A 25,807-nucleotide genomic window follows, 5' to 3' on the forward strand; every position below is an offset into this window, starting at 1 on the left:
GGTAAGTTAAAAATATCCGCATGACTTGCCGAAACAGACCAGAAAGTAACGTAGAAATAATATCAAATATTTATTTCATTAATTCACCTTGCTTGTAATTACGCCAAAACTGGAGTACACAGCTAAACATCTAAGTAATTACAACGAAACAACATTTATCCTAAATTACCTCACCCATGTAATTGCTATATAAATTTCTTAATTAAATAAATCAACGGTATATATTAAAACATGCAGCACGGAGTTCATTCGTTTCAGTTTCTTATGAAATCTTACGACTATTGTGTGGCCGGCAGATCACCTAAACTCAGGTTTTACATTAGACGTAATTAACTACTTTTGATAAAGAAGCAAAAAATAGCAGAAAAAAAATAGATAATCGCATATTTCATGCAAGTCTTAAAATTAAGCCGTTGGCGCTTTTAACAGTGTCTATAGCTAGATTGCAGTTTGTCCTGCATCAGCGCCGGTCGTCTCCTCTTTTGGTTCTTCGTTTGTTTCCCTGGTGATGGTGATGTCATCTGAACTCTTGCGGCAAAACATAGCTGGATCACGTGATGCTCTTATTGTCAACAGGCCTTCTTTTGACAAGCATGACGTCACCGATCTGGGATCTACGTCATCGGGCAGCACAATACAACGACTGTACGTGTTACGTGACTGATGACGTTCAGATTCCTGTATTCCAGTGACGGTCAGCATATTTCCACGGAGATGGAGCTTGATCTCTTCTGGTTTGAAACCTCTGAAATTCAACTTGGCCTCAAATTCACCGTCGTTTGCTTTTTCTTCCTCTTGTTTTGTGCCCTCGATGGTGAGAACACCGTTATTTAGGTTAATTCGTGACGTGACAGTTGTCGGGTCGACACCTGGAGGAAGTTTGAAGACTCTCATGAACTCGCTCTTATTGAATCCATCTTCTTGTTCGTGTTCATGCTGGCCATGTAAGATGATCTTTTCGCTATCTACCTCAAGCGAGATTTCTTCAGGTTGGTAATGCTCAATCAGAACACAAGCGATCTTTATTGTTCCCTGGTGAGGCCTTTCCATGGCTCGTTGGGAGTTTCCTTTTTGCTGTTCGTAAGCACTAGCTAGGACAGTTTCTTTCCATAAATCATAGAAACCGCCATAGCCTCTAGGAGCTCGGTTGTAGTAACTGTGATAGGAAAAATTGAATTATTTGAACGCTAAAGACACAATAATGCATTTTCTTGACACAAAATTTTCTGAACACATTTAGCAACCGTAAAACTTATGAAGTGGAACCTTTCTTATAGTGTATGTACATATTTTGTTTACAATAAATCTGGCTAAAATTCTGAATTTGGATATTAAACATTGTTTTTTCCAGTAATTGTATTTGTACGCTGTTCAGAGCCCTAAGCCTCCTGTAAAATGTCTTCAGTTGCAACCACAAACCAATTCTCCAGCATACACAGGCGTAAAAGATCAGTGCTAAAATCTTCCTTAGCCGTTTCGATCGAAATTTACAAAGTGCTTACTACCGAGCCTCAGAAAATGATTTGAAATTTACCTGAATGGATCGTAGGTTGGAAATCGGTTAACGAGAGGCATGCTGTCTTGAACTTCTTCTATTGATATTTGTCTCTTCTTGTATCTTGCTTGTAACTTGCTTGAACACTTTGTAAACTTATGATCGCCCAGTTGAAGACCCCTTTATATACCCGACGATTCTCTTCTAAAACGATCGAAATTAGTAAAATTATACACTAAGATAATGCTTCGTCAGTATGACAGAAAATATGCTGAGCATGACTCAGTAAGAGTAGCAAAAACTATTTCATTTTCATTTTTCGCGCTTATGCGGGTAATTTCTAAAAAAAGAGAAAGAATTAAACACTAAATAACTGGATAGCTTTACGCGAAAACTAAACTTTGTTGGCTTGATAAGGGTTTCCGGCTGCATACTCAGACACGTGGAATTTAGGTGAAACTAACAAAGGGATCACAATCTCGATTGGTTAAAAGAACCCGTGATAGTTTCCATAAGATTTTCAGATTTCTTGTAAGAACTCATACTCATTTGGTGTTGTTGCACGTGACAATTTTTGGACTTCTCGTAAAAAAGGGCTCATGCTAGTTTTGATTGGTTGATGTTGTCCTAATTCACCCTGGGTTTTTCAGCAAATCAAGCAGATATAGTTTAGATTTTTTTATGAGTCGAAAAAACTCGTGAGTTGAAAGCATGAGATTAGCTTCACTGTGCTACTTAAATAGGTGTTTGGTTCTTGTTCATTGTAAAGAGGTAATATTTGATTGCAAGAGCCCATAATCTGGAATCTCCATCCTTCATACTAAGCCTGGGAGTCAGCTCTTCCCTTATTGCCTGGGCTTCTGATCCGATTACAGGAGCTTCTTGTAATTATTAACATTTGTCGCATTATTTCTGTTTGACGAATGATGTTATACGGCTTAGTTTTAATTTGTTCAATCAATCATACAATCATCATTATAATTTTGCCATGGTTTATTTTAAATATGCACAGCCATCATTTCTGTTATGTAGAGGTTGAATTTAAATATGCAATCATCATGTACATTGTGTAATGTTTCGATTTGAATATGCAATTGTCATTTCTGTTATTTAAACGTTAAATTTAAGTAATGTAACGCCATCTCGACTACCCAATACAGGTAATGATACGATTCTATTTACAGATTGTAATAAATTATTTCGAATTAGGTAACTGATTCGCTGGCGCAATTTAAATTGTGTCACGGCTCAATGTATTTTGTGATGTTCAATTTAAGTTACCTGATGGGGATTAGAATGTTTTAAAAGGGCGAAGGGCATCCAAAAATTATCCCGAAGTAGCGTCAGTTATTTCTTTGTATCCCATGAAGTTTCTAAAATGATACTAGCGAGTTGTGTCTTTCTTCCATATTCGGACAGAACGGTTAGCTTAATCACTTAGCGAAAAACAAATTCTCAACCTAGCGAAAGCTTCCGGACAAAAGACGTTATAGCGGAGCTCCGGCGGCCCAAAGGGCCGCCAAGCGGAGCCATATACTCATATAGAAGAGAAAAAGAAACCCATGAGCTGATTTTCTCGTGGTTATCATGGCTCGCGGTATTGCTTGTGGGCGCGTACGCACGACGGCGACGGCGACGGCGACGACGACGGCGACGACGACGACGGAGTCGCGCAACATGGCGGCTGTACTCCAAATAATAGGTTGACAGAGATATGCAGCCTTGGTCTACCGTGTACTCCTTTGTTATTGGACATCCAAATTATGATCAATTGACACCTGTCAAAACAAGGTATCCGCTGACCAGTATTACGTGACCATATCGCGGGCTTAAGTTTACAGCTCATCGAGGTCGAGTGCTTTTTTACCGTTGACCGCTGACCAAGTGCTGGTTTTTCGATTGGATCGGGGGCTCATCCTAGGTTAACTTGTTGATAACAGGGCAGGACTGTTCGGAAACCGGGTAACGCTAACCTAGGATTAAAAGTTAACCGAATTGTAACTTTTTCTTCTATACAAACGTTTCTTGCTGTTTTGTTTTGTGTATATGGTGATTTTTAAAACCCGAAACAGAAGGCTAAACAATATACCAAAATCCTCAACGCAAAGTTAAAAAACTCAAATCAAAATTCTACCTTTTCCTAGGTTAGGCTAATTTGCCTCTAAACAACCCGGCCCAGGGGCTACGCTTTTAGGCTGGCCTAAATCTATATATTATTTGTTACGAAGGCAGAAATTATACTTTAGAAGTAAAACGATAGAAAACACCAATTGAGCCGTCTCTGTCTACTATGCATAAGAATCTTTATTTTTGTAAAAATGCTCAAGCAAAACTTCAGCTAAATAGCGATCTCCGGTCATCTCAGCGAAGTGAAGGTCGACAATTACGACGCTCAACCGAAGAGTGATCGGTCGAAAGCTTGCTGTGCTATTTTTTCCTGTACTCGGAGTAGAACCAGTGGTAGCAGTTTAGTCTTTCAAACTTTGACGCTAGTTCGGGTCATCTTGCAAGCCGTAAATAACCGTAGCTTCTTTCAAATACAGCTCAGCATTTCGAATTTTCATCCGCAAACTTTGAGCTCTTTGTTTCGGAATTTCCATTGGAAAAGTGCACGTTTTCGTGAGCCAGAATGCGGCTGGAATCCTGTGCACTAGCAACTTTTGGATCTTTATTTTTGAATCAAACTAAAAAGCCATTTTTGAAGCGATCGTACTTCTTTCCAAAGGTACTCGAAACTGGAAGTTTAGCTGATGTCCAGTTTGTGATTGACAGCTGTTGTCTCGTTAGCAAATAAAATTATTTGAACAATTCTAACTGGGATTGTGATTGGCTTATTTTAGCATGCTTTATCAGGGACAGATGCACGCTGACACTACTTTTCCTCCTTTGGAAAATAAAGTTTAGTTGATGATGTTAGCTGAATGTGTGGGGAAATTGATGGACTCTCTATCATAAAACAAATAAAGAAGCCTCGACTTTGCTCTGTTCTGTTGTAAGGCACTTAGGAAGCGGTAGAGCACTCAAGAAGTAGGGAATGACACTCGAATACGTCCCGTGTTTCCCTCTACACGTTTTTCGTGCTTTACAACAGAACAGAACAGAACAGAACAGAACGGAGCACAGTCGAGGCTTCTTTATTTTACAATTGTCAACCGCTTACCTTATGTTTCTTGCATATTAAGAGCCACTGCCTATATATATGGAGAATCCGACGACAGGTCGGAAATTTCGTAGTTTCTTTTATTTCGTCAAAAAGACCCTTTCGGTGAACTATTTTCAGAAATACACCTTTAAAGCTACAGCGAGTTCACATTTTGGCGAAATCTAGGAAAGTTCGAAATACCGCTCAGTCAACCAAGATGACCGATGGAATTTATGCAAAATTGCACATTTTCAATAGGCCAGTACAGAAACAAAAGAACTTGCCTGGATTTCATATTCACACAGTTTGTAATTTACACTTTGATCATTTCTCTGAGTTTAACGTCATCTTGAAGTAAATATGTTTTGTTTACTTCTTCTCCGTTTGAAAAATACAACTGTCGCAATTTCAATTTACATGTAAAATTTCAACTGATTTTGGAGGGTCATAACTCTTCTAGTATACGAATCTCTGAGCAAAATGAAACTTTAAAAGAAGAGCTATGTTATAGGTATACCGTATCTAAATGGTTAGTTTGGCTCGTGAAAATTAAGCGCGTTAGACGAAAAACTATAAAGGGTATTTTGACCAATTGCGCCTTTTTTGGACGACAGAGCAAGAACTTGGATTGCGCAGTCGTCTTTTTGACGCAATAAAAGAAAATCCGAATTTTCCGAACTGTCGTTGGATTCTCCATATTTACAGGCGGTGGCTCTTCAATTATTTTGTCCAACACTTGCTTTAATATGTAACGTTGTTTCATCTTGTATTAGTATAATTTCCACAGGTGAATATAAGAATTGGACATTCTGATTGGTCGAAAAGCTCATTATATATGACGCTATATTCATCCCGCTAGAGCTTGGCTACTAAGCTCGCCGTTTTTGCCACCTCGGCATGGAAACGTGGCGGACAGTTGCTGAATGCAGTTTTCATTTATTCGAAAGACATCACTCCAAATCTAGGATTTTTGAAAGGATGGAGAATGTTCAAAATGACTGCTGTCGCCCTTGGACCAAAAATCTTCTCAAGAACTCGAATTGGATGTTTTTAAGAATCGTAAACGCAGTGGTTGCGTCGATCGCCAGCAGGTCAGATCTAGTGACCGAAATTTATTTTTCTTCAGACCAAAGCTACTCATTTTTATGCGATGATGACAACTCTGAATGAAGTCAACAACGATAAAACAAAGGTACCGGATGAATTTATTTTTGGTAGTGTTTCGTTCGTTTGTTTTACTGCCGAACTCGGTGAGTAACTTTATTCACAATCGGAATACATGTAAGCTTATTATCAAAACTACGGCTGCATATATGCACACGAACAATTGCGCCTGTGCTTGTTTTTATGTTTTAGTCCGTTATTTTGTAGTCCTTGATATTTACCTCTAAAAATTATACTAAAAGAATTATTCATCTCAGGCTTAGTGAACATTGGTGAATATTCACCAATGTTCACTTTGCCTTGGCGAATAATTGTTAAATATCAGAAAGACCAAAGATAAAAGCTTCGCATTCGTAATAAAGGCTAACATAAAACTTTGAATTTTGTTCCTGTAAGTAGCTGCGAAATGTTTGAACATTTAAAAATTTTGTAAAACAAAACAAAAACGTAAACAAATCCTCGAGAGTGCGAAGTACGGACCTGGAAATCATCTTTGAATAACGTGACGCATTTTGACTATGTCGTGGTCTAATTTAAATATGCAATGATTCTATTTATAGATTGCAATAGTTTATTTTGAATGATCTTACAGTCAAACGAAGTGAAGCGATCCCCTCAACATTACATTAATGAATTGATTATTTGAATATTGAACCCGCCAGTCGTTTCAAGAATGCAAAAATGAACTGAATATCGGAAAATTGAACCCACTAGTGTTTCAAGAATACCGCTAAATGGGTTTATTGTTCCAAAAAAAAATCAGTTCCACATTGATATATGAAATGACTAGGGAGGGGGACACGCTTCACTCGGTTTGACTGGAATGGTAACTTAATGGTAACATTTCAATTATTTAACACCTTCAGTTACTTTGTTATGTCCAATTTAAGTTATGTAGTGGTAAAAAGAAGTTTTTCAAAAAATCAGGAGAATTACATTAGTAACGTAATGCTTTTTGTAAATTTTATTGTAACGTGATGTGGTTTCTTTGATTTAATTTTCATGTTTTCATGTGAATTAAGTGTTGTGTTGATGTTTACTACGAAATAATAAACATTAAAAAAAAAATCTTTTTTTCTATCTCATGAAATTTGATATGTCTCACTTTTGCGACATTATCCAATTAAAGGATTAGTGACAATATAGTGTCTCACTACCTTGTTCTGCGATCCTGTAAGAATCTGATTCGAAGCCCTAGGCAACATTTGGTCGAAAAGGTCTTTAAAACAACCCTGTTGGCATCAGTAGTTAGTATAGTGTGATCGTCCGGGGTAGGGTAGTTATGAAAATAACTGTTGTTGGTGACTGACGTTTCGACAACCTAATGAAGCGGATGATATCCTCAGAGTTAACTGAATAGTGTTAGTCAGTCGATGCTGTTTACCTCGTTTAGAATAAAACCACGTATTAAAACTACGTTCTGTTCACATCATTTGCAAAAAAACCCCTTGTATTTGAACTACGTTTTAACCTTTTAATTCAATTGTGCTGTTTGAATTACATTGTGGTAAGTTAGAAATATGTGCAAGACTGAAAACTTTGCAAGATAGACCAGAAAGCGACGTATAATAATTTCAAATATTTATTTCATTAATCCACGTCGCTTGTAATTACACCAATACTGAAGGACACAATAAAATATCTAAAATAAATTATCACAACTCTACAAACTTAATAACAAGTAGCGTAAACCATGCATTTGCTACATAAAGTTCTGAAAATAGTATTTTCTAAATAAAGCAAAGAAATACGGTTTCATTTTCAACAAGAAAGAACCGAAATCTTACGAAATCTTACGGACCATAATGTGGCCGGTAGATCGGCAACAAAACTTAACTTTACATGAGACGAAATTAACTACGTTTGATTAAAAAAAAGTAGAAAAATATATAATTGCATATTTCATGAAAGTTTAAGAATTAAGCTATTGGCTCTTTTAACAATGTCTATAACTAAATTGCAATTTCTCAGGCATCAGCGCTGGTCATCCTTTGTTTTTGCTCCTCCTTTGTTTCCCTGTTGATGGTGATGTCATCGGAGCTCTTGCGGGACAACATGGCTGGATCACGTGATGCTTTTATCGTCAGCAGGCCTTCCTTTGACAAGCATGACGTCACCGATCTGGGATCTACGTCACCGGGCAGCACAATACAACGACTGTACGTTTTATGTGACTGATGACGTTCAGATTCCTGTATTCCAGTGACGGTCAGCATATTTCCACGGAGATGGAGCTTGATCTCTTCTGGTTTGAAACCCTTAAAATCCAACTTGGCCTCAAATTCATCGTCGTTTGCTTTGTCTTCCTCTTGTTTTATTCCCTCGATGATGAGAACACCGTTATCTAGGTTAATTCGTAACGTGACAGTTGTCGGGTCGACACCTGGAGGAAGTTTGAAGACTCTCGTGAACTCGCTCTTATCGAATCCATCTTCTTGTTTGCATTGATGCTGGCCATGTAAGATGATCTTTTCGCTATCTACCTCAAGCGAGATTTCTTCAGGTTGGTAATGCCCAATCAGAACACAAGCGATCTTTACTACTCCGTGGTGAGGCCTTTCCATGGCTCGTTGGTAGTTTGTTTGTTGCTGTTCGTAAGCACCAGCTAGAACAGTTTCTCTCCATAAAGCAAAGAAAACGCCATAGCCTCTAGGAGCTCGGTTGTAGTAACTGCAATAGGAAAAATGGAATTATTTGAACGCTAAAGACACAGCAATATATTTTCCTCACACATAACATTTTCTAAACGCATCTAGGTCCCTTAAAAATTTATAAAGTGGAACCTTTCTTATAATGTATGTGCATATTTTGTTTACAGTAAATCTGGCTAAAATTCTGAATTTGGATATTACACATTTTATTTGTTGAGTAAATGTATTTGTAAGTTGTTCAGCAGAGCCCTAAGCTTCTTGTAAAATGTCTTCAGCTGCAATCAAAAACCAATTCTTCAGCATAGACAGGCGTAAGAGATCCGTGCTAAAAGTCTTCCCGAGCCGTTTCGATCGAAACGTTTTACAAAGTGCATACTACCGAGCCTAAGACAATGATTTGAAATTTACCTGAATGGATCGTAGCTTGGAAATCGGTTAACGAGAGGCATGCTGTCTTGAAATTCTTCTCTTGATATTTGTCTCTTCTTGTATCTTGCTTGTAACTTCCTTGAACACTTTGTAAACTTATGATCGCTCAGTTGAAGACCCCCTTATATACCCGACGATTCTCTTCTAAAACGATCGAAATTAGTGACATTATACACTAAGTTAATGCCTCGTCAGTATGACAGAAAACATGTTGACCATGACTCAGTGAGAGTAGCAAAAACTATTTCATTTTCATTTTTGTTTTGAGGCGGGTAATTTCTAAAAAAAGGAGAAAGCATTAAACAATAAATAACTGGATAGCTTGCCGTGAAAAGTAAACTAAAATAAGGGTTTCCAGTTGCATTGTCACACACGTGGAATTTAGGTGTAACTAACAAACGGATCACAATCTCGATTGGTTAAAAACACCCGTGATAGTTTTCATAAGATTTTTAGATTTCTTGTAAGAACTGTCGCTAAGCAACATGACATGTACTCATTTGGTTTTGTTGCACGTGAAAATTTTTGGACTTCTCGTAAAAAAGGGCTCATGCTAGTTTTGATTGGTTGATGTTCTCCTAATTCACACTGGGTTTTTCAGCAAATCAAGCAGATGTAGTGTAGATTTTTCTGATGAGACTCGCAAAAACTCGTGTGCTGAAGTATGAGATTAACTTCACTGTGCTACCTAAATACTGTAGGTGTTACGTTCTTGTTCATTTTAAAGACGTGATATTTGATTGAAGGAATCCATAATCTGGAATCTCCATGTCTCATACTAAACCTGGACCGTCAACTGTTCCCTTGTTGCCTGGGCTTCTGGTCCGATTACAGGAGCTCCTTGTAATTATTAATATTTGTTGCATTATTTCTGTTTGACGAATGTTCTTATTATGGCTTAGTTTTAATTTGGTCAATTAATTATGTAATCATCATTACAATAATGCCATGGTTTAATTTCAATATGCACAGCTATCATTTCTCTTTTGTAAAGGTTGAATTAAAAATGCAATCATGTACATTGTGTAATATTTCGATTTAAATATGTAGTTCTCATCTCTGTTATTGAAAAGTTAAATTTAAATAGCGTCACGCCATCTCGACCACCTAATTCGATTCTATCTATAGATTGTGATAGATTATTTGGAATCACTGGCGCAATTTAAATTGTGTCACGGCTCAATTTATTATGTGATGTTTAATTTAAGTTAATTAGTGGTGATTAGAAAGTTTTAAAATGGCGAACGTTCAGTTTTAAAAAATTATTGTGAAACAGCCAAGCCAAGGAGATCAGTTACTTTTGCTCTCCCATGAAGTTTCTAAAATGGTGCTAGCGAGTTGTGTCTCTCTGCCAGTTAAGTGCTAGTGACAGTTTACCAGTGGTTCATTGATTTAATTCTTTTTTATTATGTGGCTGAATTGGTTGCTGATGAAAAGGTGAGTTCTAATTAACAAATTGACGTCATTTTTTATGCGTCTGTCCTCTTATTGATGATAAACATTGTCAAAGTGGCTGTGGAACCACGAACCGCAGGCGAGCGGTTCCGCAGTAAACTACTTGTTTATCCGTCTGTACTCTTATTGATAATAAAAATGAGCCAATCAGCAGGCGAGAAATTAGAGAGTTATTGTAAAATTGGTCGGATCTCTTTAGCTGTCCAAATTTTGCAATACCGACCGCTATTTTGCAAGATGGACCGCTGACGGATAGTCTACACAAAAAAAAAAAGAAAAAAAAGAAAAAAAAAGAAACATGATGTTGAGCAGAAATCCTTGTAACTTCATGTTTGCATTTGGTGGATAATTTCAGGTAAATGTTCAGAAAAGCGAAGTGAGGAACTTAAATAAATGCTTACATTTCGCGACCGCGTTTACCGAGAATGCACCCTGGAGATGGATCAATTTATAATTTTTCAATAATATTTCTCCTTTTTATTCTCCTTTGCTCGTTTTTTATTCTTTAGCTGCACGACTTTGATTTGAAACTGGACGGTGCAGGAGGGTGGGAATTCAAGAAAAGGAGAGATGAATGAAACATGTTTAGGCAACGCAAATTTCTGGAATATCTTTGAGGTATATATTACATGTTTATGAACAGGGTAACCCTCGTTTCTTTGCTAAGATATCTTATGATAGCTCGATTGTAATTTTTTTGGTTTTGTTTCATTTTTATGGTGGTAACTTTTGTTAAATTATGCAATGACTCAATTTAGATCTGTAATTATCATGAACATTGTCCAGTGTTCAACTGAATAATGCAATTAGCATTCATATTATGCAATAGTTTAATTAATATAAATATGCAGTCATCATTTACATTATGCAATGTTGCTATCTATAGAAATATGGAGTCATCATTTATATATGGAAATAGTTTAATTTAATTATGCAATCATATTATGTAATGGTGCATTCTATATAAATATGCCATCATTATTTATATTATCAAATAGTTTAATTTAAATATGCAGTCCTAATTAGTATTTTTTGAAGTGATTAAATTCATATAAATGTGAATTCGTCATTATATTATTCAATGGTTTAATTTTAATATGCAATGCTCATTTATGTTATGTGATGGCACGATTTAAAAATGATTCCAAATCCGTACTACGCAGATTCAGTTTCACCATGTTTGTGAGTCTCAGTCGATGGCATACAAATTGATGTTATTCGTTATTTTGTCCAACGGTTGCTTTGATAAACAACGTTGTTTCATCTTGTAAAATCAGAAATACCAAAGAACAAAGCATTGCATTCGTAAGGAAGGTCAAGATAAAACTTTGAATTTTGCCCAGGTGAGTGGTTGCAAAATGTTAGATTTTGTGAAACAAAACAAAAACGTAAACAAACCCTCGAGAGTGCGCAGAACGGACTGGGAATCATCTTTAAATAACGTGACGTATTTCGACTACGTCGTGGTTAAATTTAAATGTGTAATGAGTTTTTTTATATACTGTAATAGTTTGTTTTGAATGATCTAAATGACGCAATGATAAAATTCACATTATTTAGCAACTGAATTTATTTTGTTATGTTCAATGTAAGTTATGTAGTAGTAAAAAGAAGGTTTTAAATGAACCAACAGTATTTGCATTGTTGCTAAGTGCCCAGGGCCAAGTAGCTTACATTAGTAACGTAATGCTTTCTGTAAATTTCATTGTAACGTAATTTGGTTTCTTTTATTTAATTTACATGTGAGCGAAGTGTTGTATTGATGTTTGTCATGAAAAGAAATACGCAAAACGAATTAGAAAGGCTTTTTTCCTATCTCATGAAATTTGGTAAATGTTACTTTTGTGACATTTTCCAGTTAAAGGATTAGTGACAATTCAGTTTCTCACTGCCTTGTTCTGCGATGCTGTTAAAATCTGATTTGAAGGCCAGACCTACATTTGATTAAAGGGCTATTTGAAGCAAACCTGCTTACATGTGTTGGAAAAACCTTTGTATTTGAACCACGTTCTAACTTTTTGATTCAAACGTGCCGTTGAAATTACATTGGGGTAAGTTAAAAATATCCGCATGACTTGCCGAAACAGACCAGAAAGTAACGTAGAAATAATATCAAATATTTATTTCATTAATTCACTTTGCTTGTAATTACGCCAAAACTGGAATACACAGCTAAACATCTAAGTAATTACAACGAAACAACATTTATCCTAAATTACCTCACCCATGTAATTGCTATATAAATTTCTTAATTAAATAAATCAACGGTATATATTAAAACATGCAGCACGGAGTTCATTCGTTTCAGTTTCTTATGAAATCTTACGACTATTGTGTGGCCGGCAGATCACCTAAACTCAGGTTTTACATTAGACGTAATTAACTACTTTTGATAAAGAAGCAAAAAATAGCAGAAAAAAATTGATAATCGCACATTTCGTGAAAGTCTTAAAATTAAGCCGTTGGCGCTTTTAACAGTGTCTATAGCTAGATTGCAGTTTGTCCTGCATCAGCGCTGGTCGTCTCCTCTTTTGGTTCTTCGTTTGTTTCCCTGGTGATGGTGATGTCATCTGAACTCTTGCGGCAAAACATAGCTGGATCACGTGATGCTCTTATTGTCAACAGGCCTTCTTTTGACAAGCATGACGTCACCGATCTGGGATCTACGTCATCGGGCAGCACAATACAACGACTGTACGTGTTACGTGACTGATGACGTTCAGATTCCTGTATTCCAGTGACGGTCAGCATATTTCCACGGAGATGGAGCTTGATCTCTTCTAGTTTGAAACCTCTGAAATTCAACTTGGCCTCAAATTCACCGTCGTTTGCTTTTTCTTCCTCTTGTTTTGTGCCCTCGATGATGAGAACACCGTTATTTAGGTTAATTCGTGACGTGACAGTTGTCGGGTCGACACCTGGAGGAAGTTTGAAGACCCTCATGAACTCGCTCTTATTGAATCCATCTTCTTGTTCGTGTTCATGCTGGCCATGTAAGATGATCTTTTCGCTATCTACCTCAAGCGAGATTTCTTCAGGTTGGTAATGCTCAATCAGAACACAAGCGATCTTTATTGTTCCCTGGTGAGGCCTTTCCATGGCTCGTTGGGAGTTTCCTTTTTGCTGTTCGTAAGCACTAACTAGGACAGTTTCTTTCCATAAATCATAGAAACCGCCATAGCCTCTAGGAGCTCGGTTGTAGTAACTGTTATAGGAAAAATTGAATTATTTGAACGCTAAAAACACAATAATGTATTTTCTTGACACAAAATTTTCTGAACACATTTAGCACCCGTAAAATTTTATAAAGTGGAACCTTTCTTATAGTGTATGTACATATTTTGTTTACAATAAATCTGGCTAAAATTCTGAATTTGGATATTAAACATTGTTTTTTCCAGTAATTGTATTTGTACGCTGTTCAGAGCCCTAAGCTTCCTGTAAAATGTCTTCAGTTGCAACCACAAACCAATTCTCCAGCATACACAGGCGTAAAAGATCAGTGCTAAAATCTTCCTTAGCCGTTTCGATCGAAATTTACAAAGTGCTTACTACCGAGCCTCAGAAAATGATTTGAAATTTACCTGAATGGATCGTAGGTTGGAAATCGGTTAACGAGAGGCATGCTGTCTTGAACTTCTTCTATTGATATTTGTCTCTTCTTGTATCTTGCTTGTAGCTTCCTTGAACACTTTGTAAACTTATGATCGCCCAGTTGAAGACCCCTTTATATACCCGACGATTCTCTTCTAAAACGATCGAAATTAGTAAAATTATACACTAAGTTAATGCCTCGTCAGTGTGACAGAAAACATGTTGACCATGACTCAGTGAGAGTGGCAAAAACTATTTCATTTTCATTTTTCGCGCTTATGCGGGTAATTTCTAAAAAAAGAGAAAGAATTAAACACTAAATAACTGGATAGCTTTACGTGAAAAGTAAACTTTGTTGGCTTGATAAGGGTTTCCGGCTGCATGCTCAGACACGTGGAATTTAGGTGAAACTAACAAAGGGATCACAATCTCGATTGGTTAAAAGAACCCGTGATAGTTTCCATAAGATTTTCAGATTTCTTGTAAGAACTCATACTCATTTGGTGTTGTTGCACGTGACAATTTTTGGACTTCTCGTAAAAAAGGGCTCATGCTAGTTTTGATTGGTTGATGTTGTCCTAATTCACCCTGGGTTTTTCAGCAAATCAAGCAGATATAGTTTAGATTTTTTTTATGAGTCGAAAAAACTCGTGAGTTGAAAGCATGAGATTAGCTTCACTGTGCTACTTAAATAGGTGTTTGGTTCTTGTTCATTGTAAAGAGGTAATATTTGATTGCAAGAGCCCATAATCTGGAATCTCCATCCTTCATACTAAGCCTGGGAGTCAACTCTTCCCTTATTGCCTGGGCTTCTGGTCCGATTACAGGAGCTTCTTGTAATTATTAACATTTGTCGCATTATTTCTGTTTGACGAATGATGTTATACGGCTTAGTTTTAATTTGTTCAATCAATCATACAATCATCATTATAATTTTGCCATGGTTTAATTTAAATATGCACAGCCATCATTTCTGTTATGTAAAGGTTGAATTTAAATATGCAATCATCATGTACATTGCGTAATGTTTCGATTTGAATATGCAATTGTCATTTCTGTTATTTAAACGTTAAATTTAAATAATGTAACGCCATCTCGACTACCCAATACAGGTAATGATACGATTCTATTTACAGATTGTAATAAATTATTTCGAATTAGGTAACTGATTCGCTGGCGCAATTTAAATTGTGTCACGGCTCAATGTATTTTGTGATGTTCAATTTAAGTTACCTGATGGGGATTAGAATGTTTTAAAAGGGCGAATGTTGAGCATCCAAAAATTATCGCGAAGTAGCGTCAGTTATTCCTTTGTATCCCATGAAGTTTCTAAAATGATACTAGCGAGTTGTGTCTTTCTTCCATATTTGGACAGAACGGTTAGCTTAATCACTTAGCGAAAAACAAATTCTCAACCTAGCGAAAGCTTCCGGACAAAAGACGTTATAGCGGAGCTCCGGCGGCCCAAAGGGCCGCCAAGCGGAGCCCCATACTCATATAGAAGAGAAAAAGAAACCCATGAGCTGATTTTCTCGTGGTTATCATGGCTCGCGGTATTGCTTGTGGGCGCGTACGCACGACGGCGACGGCGACGACGACGGCGACGACGACGACGGAGTCGCGCAACATGGCGGCTATACTCCAAATAATAGGTTGACAGAGATATGCAGCCTTGGTCTACCGTGTACTTCTTTGTTATTGGACATCCAAATTATGATCAATTGACACCTGTCAAAACAAGGTATCCGCTGACCAGTATCACGTGACCATATCGCGGGCTCAAGTTTACAGCTCATCGAGGTCGAGTGCTTTTTTACCGTTGACCGCTGACCAAGTGCTGGTTTTTCGATTGGATCGGGGGCTCATCCTAGGTTAACTTGTTGATAACAGGGCAGGACTGTTCGGAAGCCGGGTAACGCTAACCCAGGATTAAAAGTTAACCGAATTATAACTTTTTCTGCTGTTTTGTTTTGTGTATATGGTGATTTTTAAAACCCGAAACAGAAGGCTAAACAATATACAGAAAACCTCAACGCAAAGTTAAAAAACTCAAATCAAAATTCTACCTTTTCCTGGGTTAGGCTAATTTGGTTCTAAACAACCCGGCCCAGGGGCTACGCTTTTAGGATGGCCTAAATCTATATATTATTTGTTACGAAGGCAGAAATTATACTTTAGAAGTAAAACGATAGAAAACACCAATTGAGCCGTCTCTGTCTACTATGCATAAGAATCTTTATTTTTGTAAAAATGCTCAAGCAAAACTTCAGCTAAATAGCGATCTCCGGTCATCTCAGCGAGGTGAAGGTCGACAATTACGACGCTCAACCGAAGAGTGATCGGTCGAAAGCTTGCTGTGCTATTTTTTCCTGTACTCGGAGTAGAACCAGTGGTAGCAGTTTAGTCTTTCAAACTTTGACGCTAGTTCGGGTCATCTTGCAAGCCGTAAATAACCGTAGCTTCTTTCAAATACAGCTCAGCATTTCGAATTTTCATCCGCAAACTTTGAGCTCTTTGTTTCGGAATTTCCATTGGAAAAGTGCACGTTTTCGTGAGCCAGAATGCGGCTGGAATCCTGTGCACTAGCAACTTTTGGATCTTTATTTTTGAATCAAACTAAAAAGCCATTTTTGAAGCGATCGTACTTCTTTCCAAAGGTACTCGAAACTGGAAGTTTAGCTGATGTCCAGTTTGTGATTGACAGCTGTTGTCTCGTTAGCAAATAAAATTATTTGAACAATTCTAACTGGGATTGTGATTGGCTTATTTTAGCATGCTTTATCAGGGACAGATGCACGCTGACACTACTTTTCCTCCTTTGGAAAATAAAGTTTGGTTGATGATGTTAGCTGAATGTGTGGGGAAATTGATGGACTCTCTATCATAAAACAAATAAAGAAGCCTTGACTTTGCTCTGTTCTGTTGTAAAGCACTTAGGAAGCGGTAGAGCACTCAAGAAGTAGGGAATGACACTCGAATACGTCCCGTGTTTCCCTCTACACGTTTTTCGTGCTTTACAACAGAACAGAACCGAACGGAGCACAGTCGAGGCTTCTTTATTTTACAATTGTCAACCGCTTACCTTATGTTTCTTACATATTAAGAGCCACTGCCTATATATATGGAGAATCCGACGACAGGTCGGAATTTTCGTATTTTCTTTTATTGCGTCAAAAAGACCCTTTCGGTGAACTATTTTCAGAAATACACCCTTAAAGCTAAAGCGAGTTCACGTTTTGGCGAAATCTAGGAAAGTTCGAAATACCGCTCAGTCAACCAAGATGACCGATGGAATTTATGCAAAATTGCACATTTTCAATAGGCCAGTACAGAAACAAAAGAACTTGCCTGGATTTCATATTCACACAGTTTGTAATTTACACTTTGATCATTTCTCTGAGTTTAACGTCATCTTGAAGTAAATATGTTTTGTTTACTTCTTCTCCGTTTGAAAAATACAACTGTTGCAATTTCAATTTACATGTAAAATTTCAACTGATTTTGGAGGGTCATAACTCTTCTAGTATACGAATCTCTGAGCAAAATAAAACTTTAAAAGAAGAGCTATGCTATAGGTATACCGTATCTAAATGGTTAGTTTGGCCCGTGAAAATTAAGCGCGTTAGACGAAAAACTATAAAGGGTATTTTGATCAATTACGCCTTTTTTGGAGGAGCGAGCAAGCACTTGGATTTCGCAGTCGTCTTTTTGACGTAATAAAAGAAAATCCGAATTTTCCGAACTGTCGTTGGATTCTCCATATTTACAGGCAGTGGCTCTTCAATTATTTTGTCCAACACTTGCTTTAATATGTAACGTTGTTTCATCTTGTATTAGTATAATTTCCACAGGTGAATATAAGAATTGGACATTCTGATTGGTCGAAAAGCTCATTATATATGACGCTATATTCACCCCGCTAGAGCTTGGCTACTAAGCTCGCCGTTTTTGCCACCTCGGCATGGAAACGTGGCGGACAGTTGCTGAATGCAGTTTTCATTTATTCGAAAGACATCACTCCAAATCTAGGATTTTTGAAAGGATGGAGAATGTTCAAAATGACTGCTGTCGCCCTTGGACCAAAAATCTTCTCAAGAACTCGAATTCGAGGTTTTTAAGAATCGTAAACGCATGTGGTTGCGTCGATCGCCAGCAGGTCAGATCTAGTGACCGAAATTTATTTTTCTTCAGACCAAAGCTACTCATTTTTATGCGATGATGACAACTCTGAATGAAGTCAACAACGATAAAACAAAGGTACCGGATGAATTTATTTTTGGTAGTGTTTCGTTCGTTTGTTTTACTGCCGAACTCGGTGAGTAACTTTATTCACAATCGGAATACATGTAAGCTTATTATCAAAACTACGGCTGCATATATGCACACGAACAATTGCGCCTGTGCTTGTTTTTATGTTTTAGTCCGTTATTTTGTAGTCCTTGATATTTACCTCTAAAAATTATACTAAAAGAATTATTCATCTCAGGCTTAGTGAACATTGGTGAATATTCACCAATGTTCACTTTGCCTTGGCGAATAATTGTTAAATATCAGAAAGACCAAAGATAAAAGCTTCGCATTCGTAATGGAGGCTAACATAAAACTTTGAATTTTGTTCCTGTAAGTAGCTGCGAAATGTTTGAACATTTAAAAATTTTGTAAAACAAAACAAAAACGTAAACAAATCCTCGAGAGTGCGAAGTACGGACCTGGAAATCATCTTTAAATAACGTGAAGCATTTTGACTTTGTCGTGGTCTAATTTAAATATGCAATGATTCTATTTATAGATTGCAATAGTTTATTTTGAATGATCTTACAGTCAAACGAAGTGAAGCGATCCCCTCAACATTACATTAATGAATTGATTATTTGAATATTGAACCCGCCAGTCGTTTCAAGAATGCAAAAATGAACTGAATATCGGAAAATTGAACCCACTAGTGTTTCAAGAATACCGCTAAATGGGTTTATTGTTCCAAAAAAAAAATCAGTTCCATATTGATATATAAAATGACTAGGGAGGGGGACACGCTTCACTCGGTTTGACTGGAATGGTAACTTAATGGTAACATTTCAATTATTTAACACCTTCAGTTACTTTGTTATGTCCAATTTAATTTATGTAGTGGTAAAAAGAAGTTTTTCAAAAAATCAGGAGAATTACATTAGTAACGTGATGCTTTTTGTAAATTTTATTGTAACGTGATGTGGTTTCTTTGATTTAATTTTCATGTTTTCATGTGAATTAAGTGTTGTGTTGATGTTTACTACGAAATAATAAACATCAAAAAAGAAATAATAAAAATCTTTTTTTCTATCTCATGAAATTTGATATGTCTCACTTTTGCGACATTATCCAATTAAAGGATTAGTGACAATATCGTGCCTCACTGCCTTGTTCTGCGATCCTGTAAGAATCTGATTCGAAGCCCTAGGCAACATTTGGTCGAAAAGGTCTTTAAAACAACCTTGTTGGCATCAGTAGTTAGTATAGTGTGATCGTCCGGGGTAGGGTAGTTATGAAAATAACTGTTGTTGGTGACTGACGTTTCGACAACCTAATGAAGCGGAAGATATCTTCAGAGTTAACTGAATAGTGTTAGTCAGTCGATGCTGTTTACCTCGTTTAGAATAAAAGAAAGCACAAAAAAATTGTATTAAAACCACGTTCTGTTCACATCATTTGCAGAAAAAACCTTGTATTTGAACTACGTTTTAACCTTTTAATTCAATTGTGCTGTTTGAATTACATTGTGGTAAGTTAGAAATATGTGCAAGACTGAAAACTTTGCAAGATAGACCAGAAAGCGACATATAATAATTTCAAATATTTATTTCATTAATCCACCTCGCCTGTAATTACACCAATACTGAAGGACACAATAAAATATCTAAAATAAATTATCACAACTCTACAAACTTAATAACAAGTAGCGTAAACCATGCATTTGCTACATAAAGTTCTGAAAATAGTATTTTCTAAATAAAGCAAAGAAATACGGTTTCATTTTCAACAAGAAAGAACCGAAATCTTACGAAATCTTACGGACCATAATGTGGCCGGTAGATCGGCAACAAAACTTAACTTTACATGAGACGAAATTAACTACGTTTGATTAAAAAAAAGTAGAAAAATATATAATTGCATATTTCATGAAAGTTTAAGAATTAAGCTATTGGCTCTTTTAACAATGTCTATAACTAAATTGCAATTTCTCAGGCATCAGCGCTGGTCGTCCTTTGTTTTTGCTCCTCCTTTGTTTCCCCGTTGATGGTGATGTCATCGGAGCTCTCGCGGGACAACATGGCTGGATCACGTGATGCTTTTATCGTCAGCAGGCCTTCCTTTGACAAGCATGACGTCACCGATCTGGGATCTACGTCATCGGGCAGCACAATACAACGACTGTACGTTTTATGTGACTGATGACGTTCAGATTCCTGTACTCCAGTGACGGTCAGCATATTTCCACGGAGATGGAGCTTGATCTCTTCTGGTTTGAAACCCTTAACATCCAACTTGGCCTCAAATTCACCGTCGTTTGCTTTGTCTTCCTCTTGTTTTATTCCCTCGATGACGAGAACACCGTTATCTAGGTTAATTCGTGACGTGACAGTTGTCGGGTCGACACCTGGAGGAAGTTTGAAGACTCTCGTGAACTCGCTCTTATCGAATCCATCTTCTTGTTCGCATTGATGCTGGCCATGTAAGATGATCTTTTCGCTATCTACCTCAAGCGAGATTTCTTCAGGTTGGTAATGCCCAATCAGAACACAAGCGATCTTTACTGCTCCGTGGTGAGGCCTTTCCATGGCTCGTTGGTAGTTTGTTTGTTGCTGTTCGTAAGCACCAGCTAGAACAGTTTCTCTCCATAAATCAAAGAAAACGCCATAGCCTCTAGGAGCTCGGTTGTAGTAACTGCAATAGGAAAAATGCAATTATTTGAACGCTAAAGACACAGCAATATATTTTCCTCACACATAACATTTTCTGAACGCATCTAGGCCCCTTAAAAATTTATAAAGTGGAACCTTTCTTATAATGTTGTGCATATTTTGTTTACAGTAAATCTGGCTAAAATTCTGAATTTGGACATTAAACATTTTATTTGTTGAGTAATTGTATTTGTAAGTTGTTCAGCAGAGCCCTAAGCTTCTTGTAAAATGTCTTCAGCTGCAATCAAAAACCAATTCTTCAGCATAGACAGGCGTAAGAGATCCGTGCTAAAAGTCTTCCCGAGCCGTTTCGATCGAAACGTTTTACAAAGTGCATACTACCGAGCCTAAGACAATGATTTGAAATTTACCTGAATGGATCGTAGCTTGGAAATCGGTTAACGAGAGGCATGCTGTCTTGAAATTCTTCTTTTGATATTTGTCTCTTCTTGTATCTTGCTTGTAACTTCCTTGAACACTTTGTAAACTTATGATCGCTCAGTTGAAGACCCCCTTATATACCCGACGATTCTCTTCTAAAACGATCGAAATTAGTAACATTATACACTAAGTTAATGCCTCGTCAGTATGACAGAAAACATGTTGACCATGACTCAGTGAGAGTAGCAAAAACTATTTCATTTTCATTTTTGTTTTGACGCGGGTAATTTCTAAAAAAAAGGAGAAAGCATTAAACAATAAATAACTGGATAGCTTGCCGTGAAAAGTAAACTAAAATAAGGGTTTCCAGTTGCATTGTCAAACACGTGGAATTTAGGTGTAACTAACGAACGGATCACAATCTCGATTGGTTAAAAACACCCGTGATAGTTTTCATAAGATTTTTAGATTTCTTGTAAGAATTGTCGCTAAGCAACATGACATGTACTCATTTGGTTTTGTTGCACGTGAAAATTTTTGGACTTCTCGTAGAAAGGGCTCATGCTAGTTTTGATTGGTTGATGTTCTCCTAATTCACACTGGGTTTTTCAGCAAATCAAGCAGATGTAGTGTAGATTTTTCTGATGAGACTCGCAAAAACTCGTGTGCTGAAGTATGAGATTAACTTCACTGTGCTACCTAAATACTGTAGGTGTTACGTTCTTGTTCATTTTAAAGACGTGATATTTGATTGAAGGAGTCCATAATCTGGAATCTCCATGTCTCATACTAAACCTGGGCCGTCAACTGTTCCCTTGTTGCCTAGGCTTCTGGTCCGATTACAAGAGCTCCTTGTAATTATTAATATTTGTTGCATTATTTCTGTTTGACGAATGTTCTTATTATGGCTTAGTTTTAATTTGGTCAATTAATTATGTAATCATCATTACAATAATGCCATGGTTTAATTTCAATATGCACAGCTATCATTTCTCTTTTGTAAAGGTTGAATTAAAAATGCAATCATGTACATTGTGTAATATTTCGATTTAAATATGTAGTTCTCATCTCTGTTATTGAAAAGTTAAATTTAAATAGCATCACGCCATCTCGACCACTTAATTCGATTCTATCTATAGACTGTGATAGATTATTTGGAATCACTGGCGCAATTTAAATTGTGTCACGGCTCAATTTATTATGTGATGTTTAATTTAAGTTAATTAGTGGTGATTAGAAAGTTTTAAAATGGCGAACGTCCAGTTTTAAAAAATTATTGTGAAATAGCCAAGCCAAGTAGATCAGTTACTTTTGCTCTCCCATGAAGTTTCTAAAATGGTGCTAGCGAGTTGTGTCTCTCTGCCAGTTAAGGGCTAGTGACAGTTTACCAGTGGTTCATTGATTTAATTCTTTTTTATTATATGGCTGAATTGGTTCCTAATGAAAAGGTGAGTTCTAATTAACAAATTGACGTCATTTTTTATGCGTCTGTCCTCTTATTGATGATAAATTGCGTCAAAACATTGTCAAAGTGGCTGTGGAACCACGAACCGCAGGCGAGCGGTTCCGCAGTAAACTACTTGATTATCCGTCTGTACTCTTATTGATAATAAAAATGAGCCAATCAGCACGCGAGAAATTAGAGAGTTATTGTAAAATTGGTCGGATCTCTTAAGCTGTCCAAATTTTGCAATACCGACCGCTATTTTGCAAGATGGACCGCTGACGGATAGTCTACAAAAAAAAAAAAAAAGAAAAAAAAGAAAAAAAAGAAACATGATGTTGAGCAGAAATCCTTGTAACTTCATGTTTGCATTTGGTGAATAATTTCAGGTAAATGTTCAGAAAAGCGAAGTGAGAAACTTAAATAAATGCTTACATTTCGCGACCGCGTTTACCGAGAATGCACCCTGGAGATGGATCAATTTATAAAGCCGTTTTAAATTCGATGGTCCTCGCGTGCGGTTCGGTCGATGGACCTGAAAAAAAAAAAAAAAGAACAAAAAAAAAGAACACACATACAAAACTCGACCAATATTTGTCAATACGGACCTCCCGCTAATTCAGTATCATAAATATCTTTTTCGGAAATTTCGAGAGAAAAATGAAAATGAAACCGTTTTTGTCCGGTCACATTGTGTCAGGATAATAAATATGTTATCTCTCATTCTTACGAAGCATTGACTAAGTGTTTAATTTTAGTAATTTTAGTAACTTTTAGGACAGGATCGTCGGTTTAAAAGGAGATTTTCATCTGACTGGTCATCAGTTCAGAAAATTTTCAAGGGAGTTAGATATAAGAAGAGACAAATATACAAGAAGTTCAAGACAATGTGCCTCTCGTTAACCGATTTCCTACCGACGATCCATACAGGTAAATTTAAGATCATTTTCTAAGGGATTGAGCTTCCATCAGTAGTATGCCCTTTGTGAAAATTTACTATCGCAATGGCTAAGGAAGATTTTAGCCCTGATCTTTTACCCTTGTCCATGCTGGAGAGTTGGTTTGTGGTTGAAACTGAAGACATTTTACAAGAAGTTCAGAGCTCTGCTGGACAGCGTAATATTTAGAAATACAATTCAACAGAATGTTTAAAATCCAAATTCAAACTTTTAGCCACTACTTTTAAAAACTATATACATTACAAAATAGATTGCACTTTGTCAAATTTTTAGGGACCTAACAGCGATGGGAAATTATTATTTGTCAAGAGGATTTATAGCTCTGTTTTCACTTAGCATTCAATTCATTTTGTCATTTTTTCCCCATTGCAGTTACTAGAACCGAGCTCCTTAAGGCCATGGCATTTTCTATGATTTATGGAGAGAAGCCGTTCTAGGTAGCGCTTACGAACAGCAAAAAGGAAACTCCCAACGAGCCATGGAAAAGCCTCACCAGGGAACAATAAAGATCGCTTGTGTGCTTATTGGGCACTATCAACCTGAAGAAATCTCGCTTGAGGTAGATAGCGAAAAGATCATCTTACATGGCCAACATCAATGCGAACAAGAAGATGGATTCGATAAAAGCGAGTTCATGAGAGTCTTCAAACTTCCTCCAGGTGTCGACCCGACAACTGTCACGTCACGAATTAACCTGAATAACGGTGTTCTCGTCATCGAGGGCATAAAACAACAGGAAGACAAAGCAAACGACGGTGAATTTGAGGCCAAGTTGTATTGTAAGGGTTTCAAACCAGAAGAGATCAAGCTCCATCTCCGTGGAATTATGCTGACCGTCACTGGAATACAGGAATCTGAACGTCATCAGTCACGTAACACGTACAGTCGTTGTATTGTGCTGCCCGATGACGTAGATCCCAGATCGGTGACTTCATGCTTGTCAAAAGAAGGCCTGCTGACGATAAAAGCATTCCGTGATCCAGCTATGTTGTCCCGGAAGAGTTCCGATGACATCACTATCACCAGGGAAACAAACGAAGAAAACGAGGAACCAAATCAGAAGACGAGCAGTATTGATGCGTGAGAAACTACAATCTAGTTATAGACACTGTCAAAAGAGCCAATAGCTTGATTTCAAGACTTTCGTGAAGAATGCAATTATATATTTTTTCTGCTATTTTTTCTGTTTACGTCAAAAGTAAAAGTTGGGTTCTGGTGTCAACCGGCCACATAATAGTTGTAAGATTTTGTAAGTCGGTTCTTCCTTATTGAAACTGAAAGGAATGAACTGCGTGTTGCACGTTTTATTAATACTGTTAATCTTCAGAACAGTTCATAGCAAATGCATAGGTGAGTTAATGTACTATAAATTTTGTTTGGCTGTAAGTATTTTGATGTTTAACTGTGCACTCCAGTATTGGTGTAATTACAAGAATGAGCTCGAGGTGAATTAATGAAATAAATATTTGAATTTAATTCTATGTTGCTTTCTGGTCTGTTTCAATAAGTTGTAAGTCATGTAGATATTTGTAACTTACCACAATGGAATTTAAACGACACATTTGAATTAAAAGGTTACAAAGTGTTTCAAATACAAGGTTTTTTTTTCGAACACATGTACACAGCATCGAGTCACAAACACTATTTACTTGATTCTGAAGATGACTTCCGCTCACGTTGTCGAAACGTCAGTCACCAACAACAGTTCTTTTCATAACCATGACGGGAAGCACGGGGCTTCTACTGAAAGTATCGCAGAGAAATGGTAGGAAATTTTCCTAGCATCCCTTACATACTCTCACTAGGGTTCTTCGTTTTGCGGCCAGAGAAGCGTCATAATCTGTTTCAGTGACATGTCGATGATATGAAATGAAAAATAAACCAGAAAGGGCGAATGAAACATGAGAGAAGCTTTAAAATGAAGTCACGATATTAACAGTGCTTTAAAAGTAAATAGTGCGTTCGAGTCATTCCCGATGCTTTCAAATGATGGCTGACTCAGCTGACGCCAATAATCTGGAACAAAACAAGGTCATTATGTATGGGATCACGTCTAAACACATGTGAACAAAGACTTGGGCAGGAGAAAAACGTGAGCAGCCAAAACCGGGGAATGCCGATAAATCAAGTAATCCCGCAATGATGAACGAATTAC

General features: G+C 37.1%; 5 protein-coding genes across 5 annotated transcripts; 1 reads left to right on the forward strand and 4 right to left on the reverse strand.

Annotated features, from left to right (window-relative positions):
- Positions 1-46: 46 nt before the first annotated feature.
- Positions 47-1,758, reverse strand: LOC149111250 (uncharacterized). Its single transcript, XM_089292668.1, has 2 exons — positions 1,535-1,758; positions 47-1,156 (listed from the first exon to the last, which is right to left on the reverse strand). The coding sequence occupies exons 1-2, from the start codon at positions 1,573-1,575 to the stop codon at positions 439-441; spliced, it is 759 nt and encodes a 252-aa protein (XP_089148794.1). The 5' UTR covers positions 1,576-1,758; the 3' UTR covers positions 47-438.
- A 5,503-nt stretch (positions 1,759-7,261) lies between these two features.
- Positions 7,262-9,099, reverse strand: LOC149111251 (uncharacterized). Its single transcript, XM_089292783.1, has 2 exons — positions 8,861-9,099; positions 7,262-8,471 (listed from the first exon to the last, which is right to left on the reverse strand). Exons 1-2 carry the CDS (start codon positions 8,899-8,901, stop codon positions 7,769-7,771), a joined length of 744 nt encoding a protein of 247 aa, XP_089148909.1. The 5' UTR covers positions 8,902-9,099; the 3' UTR covers positions 7,262-7,768.
- A 2,937-nt stretch (positions 9,100-12,036) lies between these two features.
- Positions 12,037-14,176, reverse strand: LOC149111252 (uncharacterized). The gene is made up of 2 exons (XM_089292700.1): positions 13,921-14,176; positions 12,037-13,541 (listed from the first exon to the last, which is right to left on the reverse strand). The coding sequence occupies exons 1-2, from the start codon at positions 13,959-13,961 to the stop codon at positions 12,824-12,826; spliced, it is 759 nt and encodes a 252-aa protein (XP_089148826.1). The 5' UTR covers positions 13,962-14,176; the 3' UTR covers positions 12,037-12,823.
- Positions 14,177-19,747: 5,571 nt separating this feature from the next.
- LOC149111253 (uncharacterized) lies at positions 19,748-21,478 on the reverse strand. The gene is made up of 2 exons (XM_089292729.1): positions 21,240-21,478; positions 19,748-20,851 (listed from the first exon to the last, which is right to left on the reverse strand). Exons 1-2 carry the CDS (start codon positions 21,278-21,280, stop codon positions 20,149-20,151), a joined length of 744 nt encoding a protein of 247 aa, XP_089148855.1. The 5' UTR covers positions 21,281-21,478; the 3' UTR covers positions 19,748-20,148.
- A 2,442-nt stretch (positions 21,479-23,920) lies between these two features.
- Positions 23,921-25,270, forward strand: LOC149111254 (uncharacterized). The gene is given in 1 exon segment (XM_089292446.1): positions 23,921-25,270. A coding segment is annotated over 1 exon segment (798 nt). The 5' UTR covers positions 23,921-23,938; the 3' UTR covers positions 24,737-25,270.
- Positions 25,271-25,807: the final 537 nt, after the last annotated feature.

The sequence above is a fragment of the Orbicella faveolata genome, unplaced genomic scaffold, assembly GCF_042242905.1.
Source record: "Orbicella faveolata isolate gen_17 unplaced genomic scaffold, um_ofav_v1 contig_24, whole genome shotgun sequence".
Lineage (NCBI taxonomy): Eukaryota > Metazoa > Cnidaria > Anthozoa > Scleractinia > Merulinidae > Orbicella > Orbicella faveolata.

Bases quoted from the DNA above. Each gene is read 5' to 3' on its own strand.
- LOC149111251 (XM_089292783.1), bottom strand. From the start codon at position 8,901: ATGCCTCTCGTTAACCGATTTCCAAGCTACGATCCATTCAG. The intron at 8,472-8,860 runs GTAAATTTCAAA...TTCCTATTGCAG, and splicing joins CCAAGCTACGATCCATTCAG to TTACTACAACCGAGCTCCTA.
- LOC149111250 (XM_089292668.1), bottom strand. From the start codon at position 1,575: ATGCCTCTCGTTAACCGATTTCCAACCTACGATCCATTCAG. The intron at 1,157-1,534 runs GTAAATTTCAAA...TTCCTATCACAG, and splicing joins CCAACCTACGATCCATTCAG to TTACTACAACCGAGCTCCTA.
- LOC149111252 (XM_089292700.1), bottom strand. From the start codon at position 13,961: ATGCCTCTCGTTAACCGATTTCCAACCTACGATCCATTCAG. The intron at 13,542-13,920 runs GTAAATTTCAAA...TTCCTATAACAG, and splicing joins CCAACCTACGATCCATTCAG to TTACTACAACCGAGCTCCTA.
- LOC149111253 (XM_089292729.1), bottom strand. From the start codon at position 21,280: ATGCCTCTCGTTAACCGATTTCCAAGCTACGATCCATTCAG. The intron at 20,852-21,239 runs GTAAATTTCAAA...TTCCTATTGCAG, and splicing joins CCAAGCTACGATCCATTCAG to TTACTACAACCGAGCTCCTA.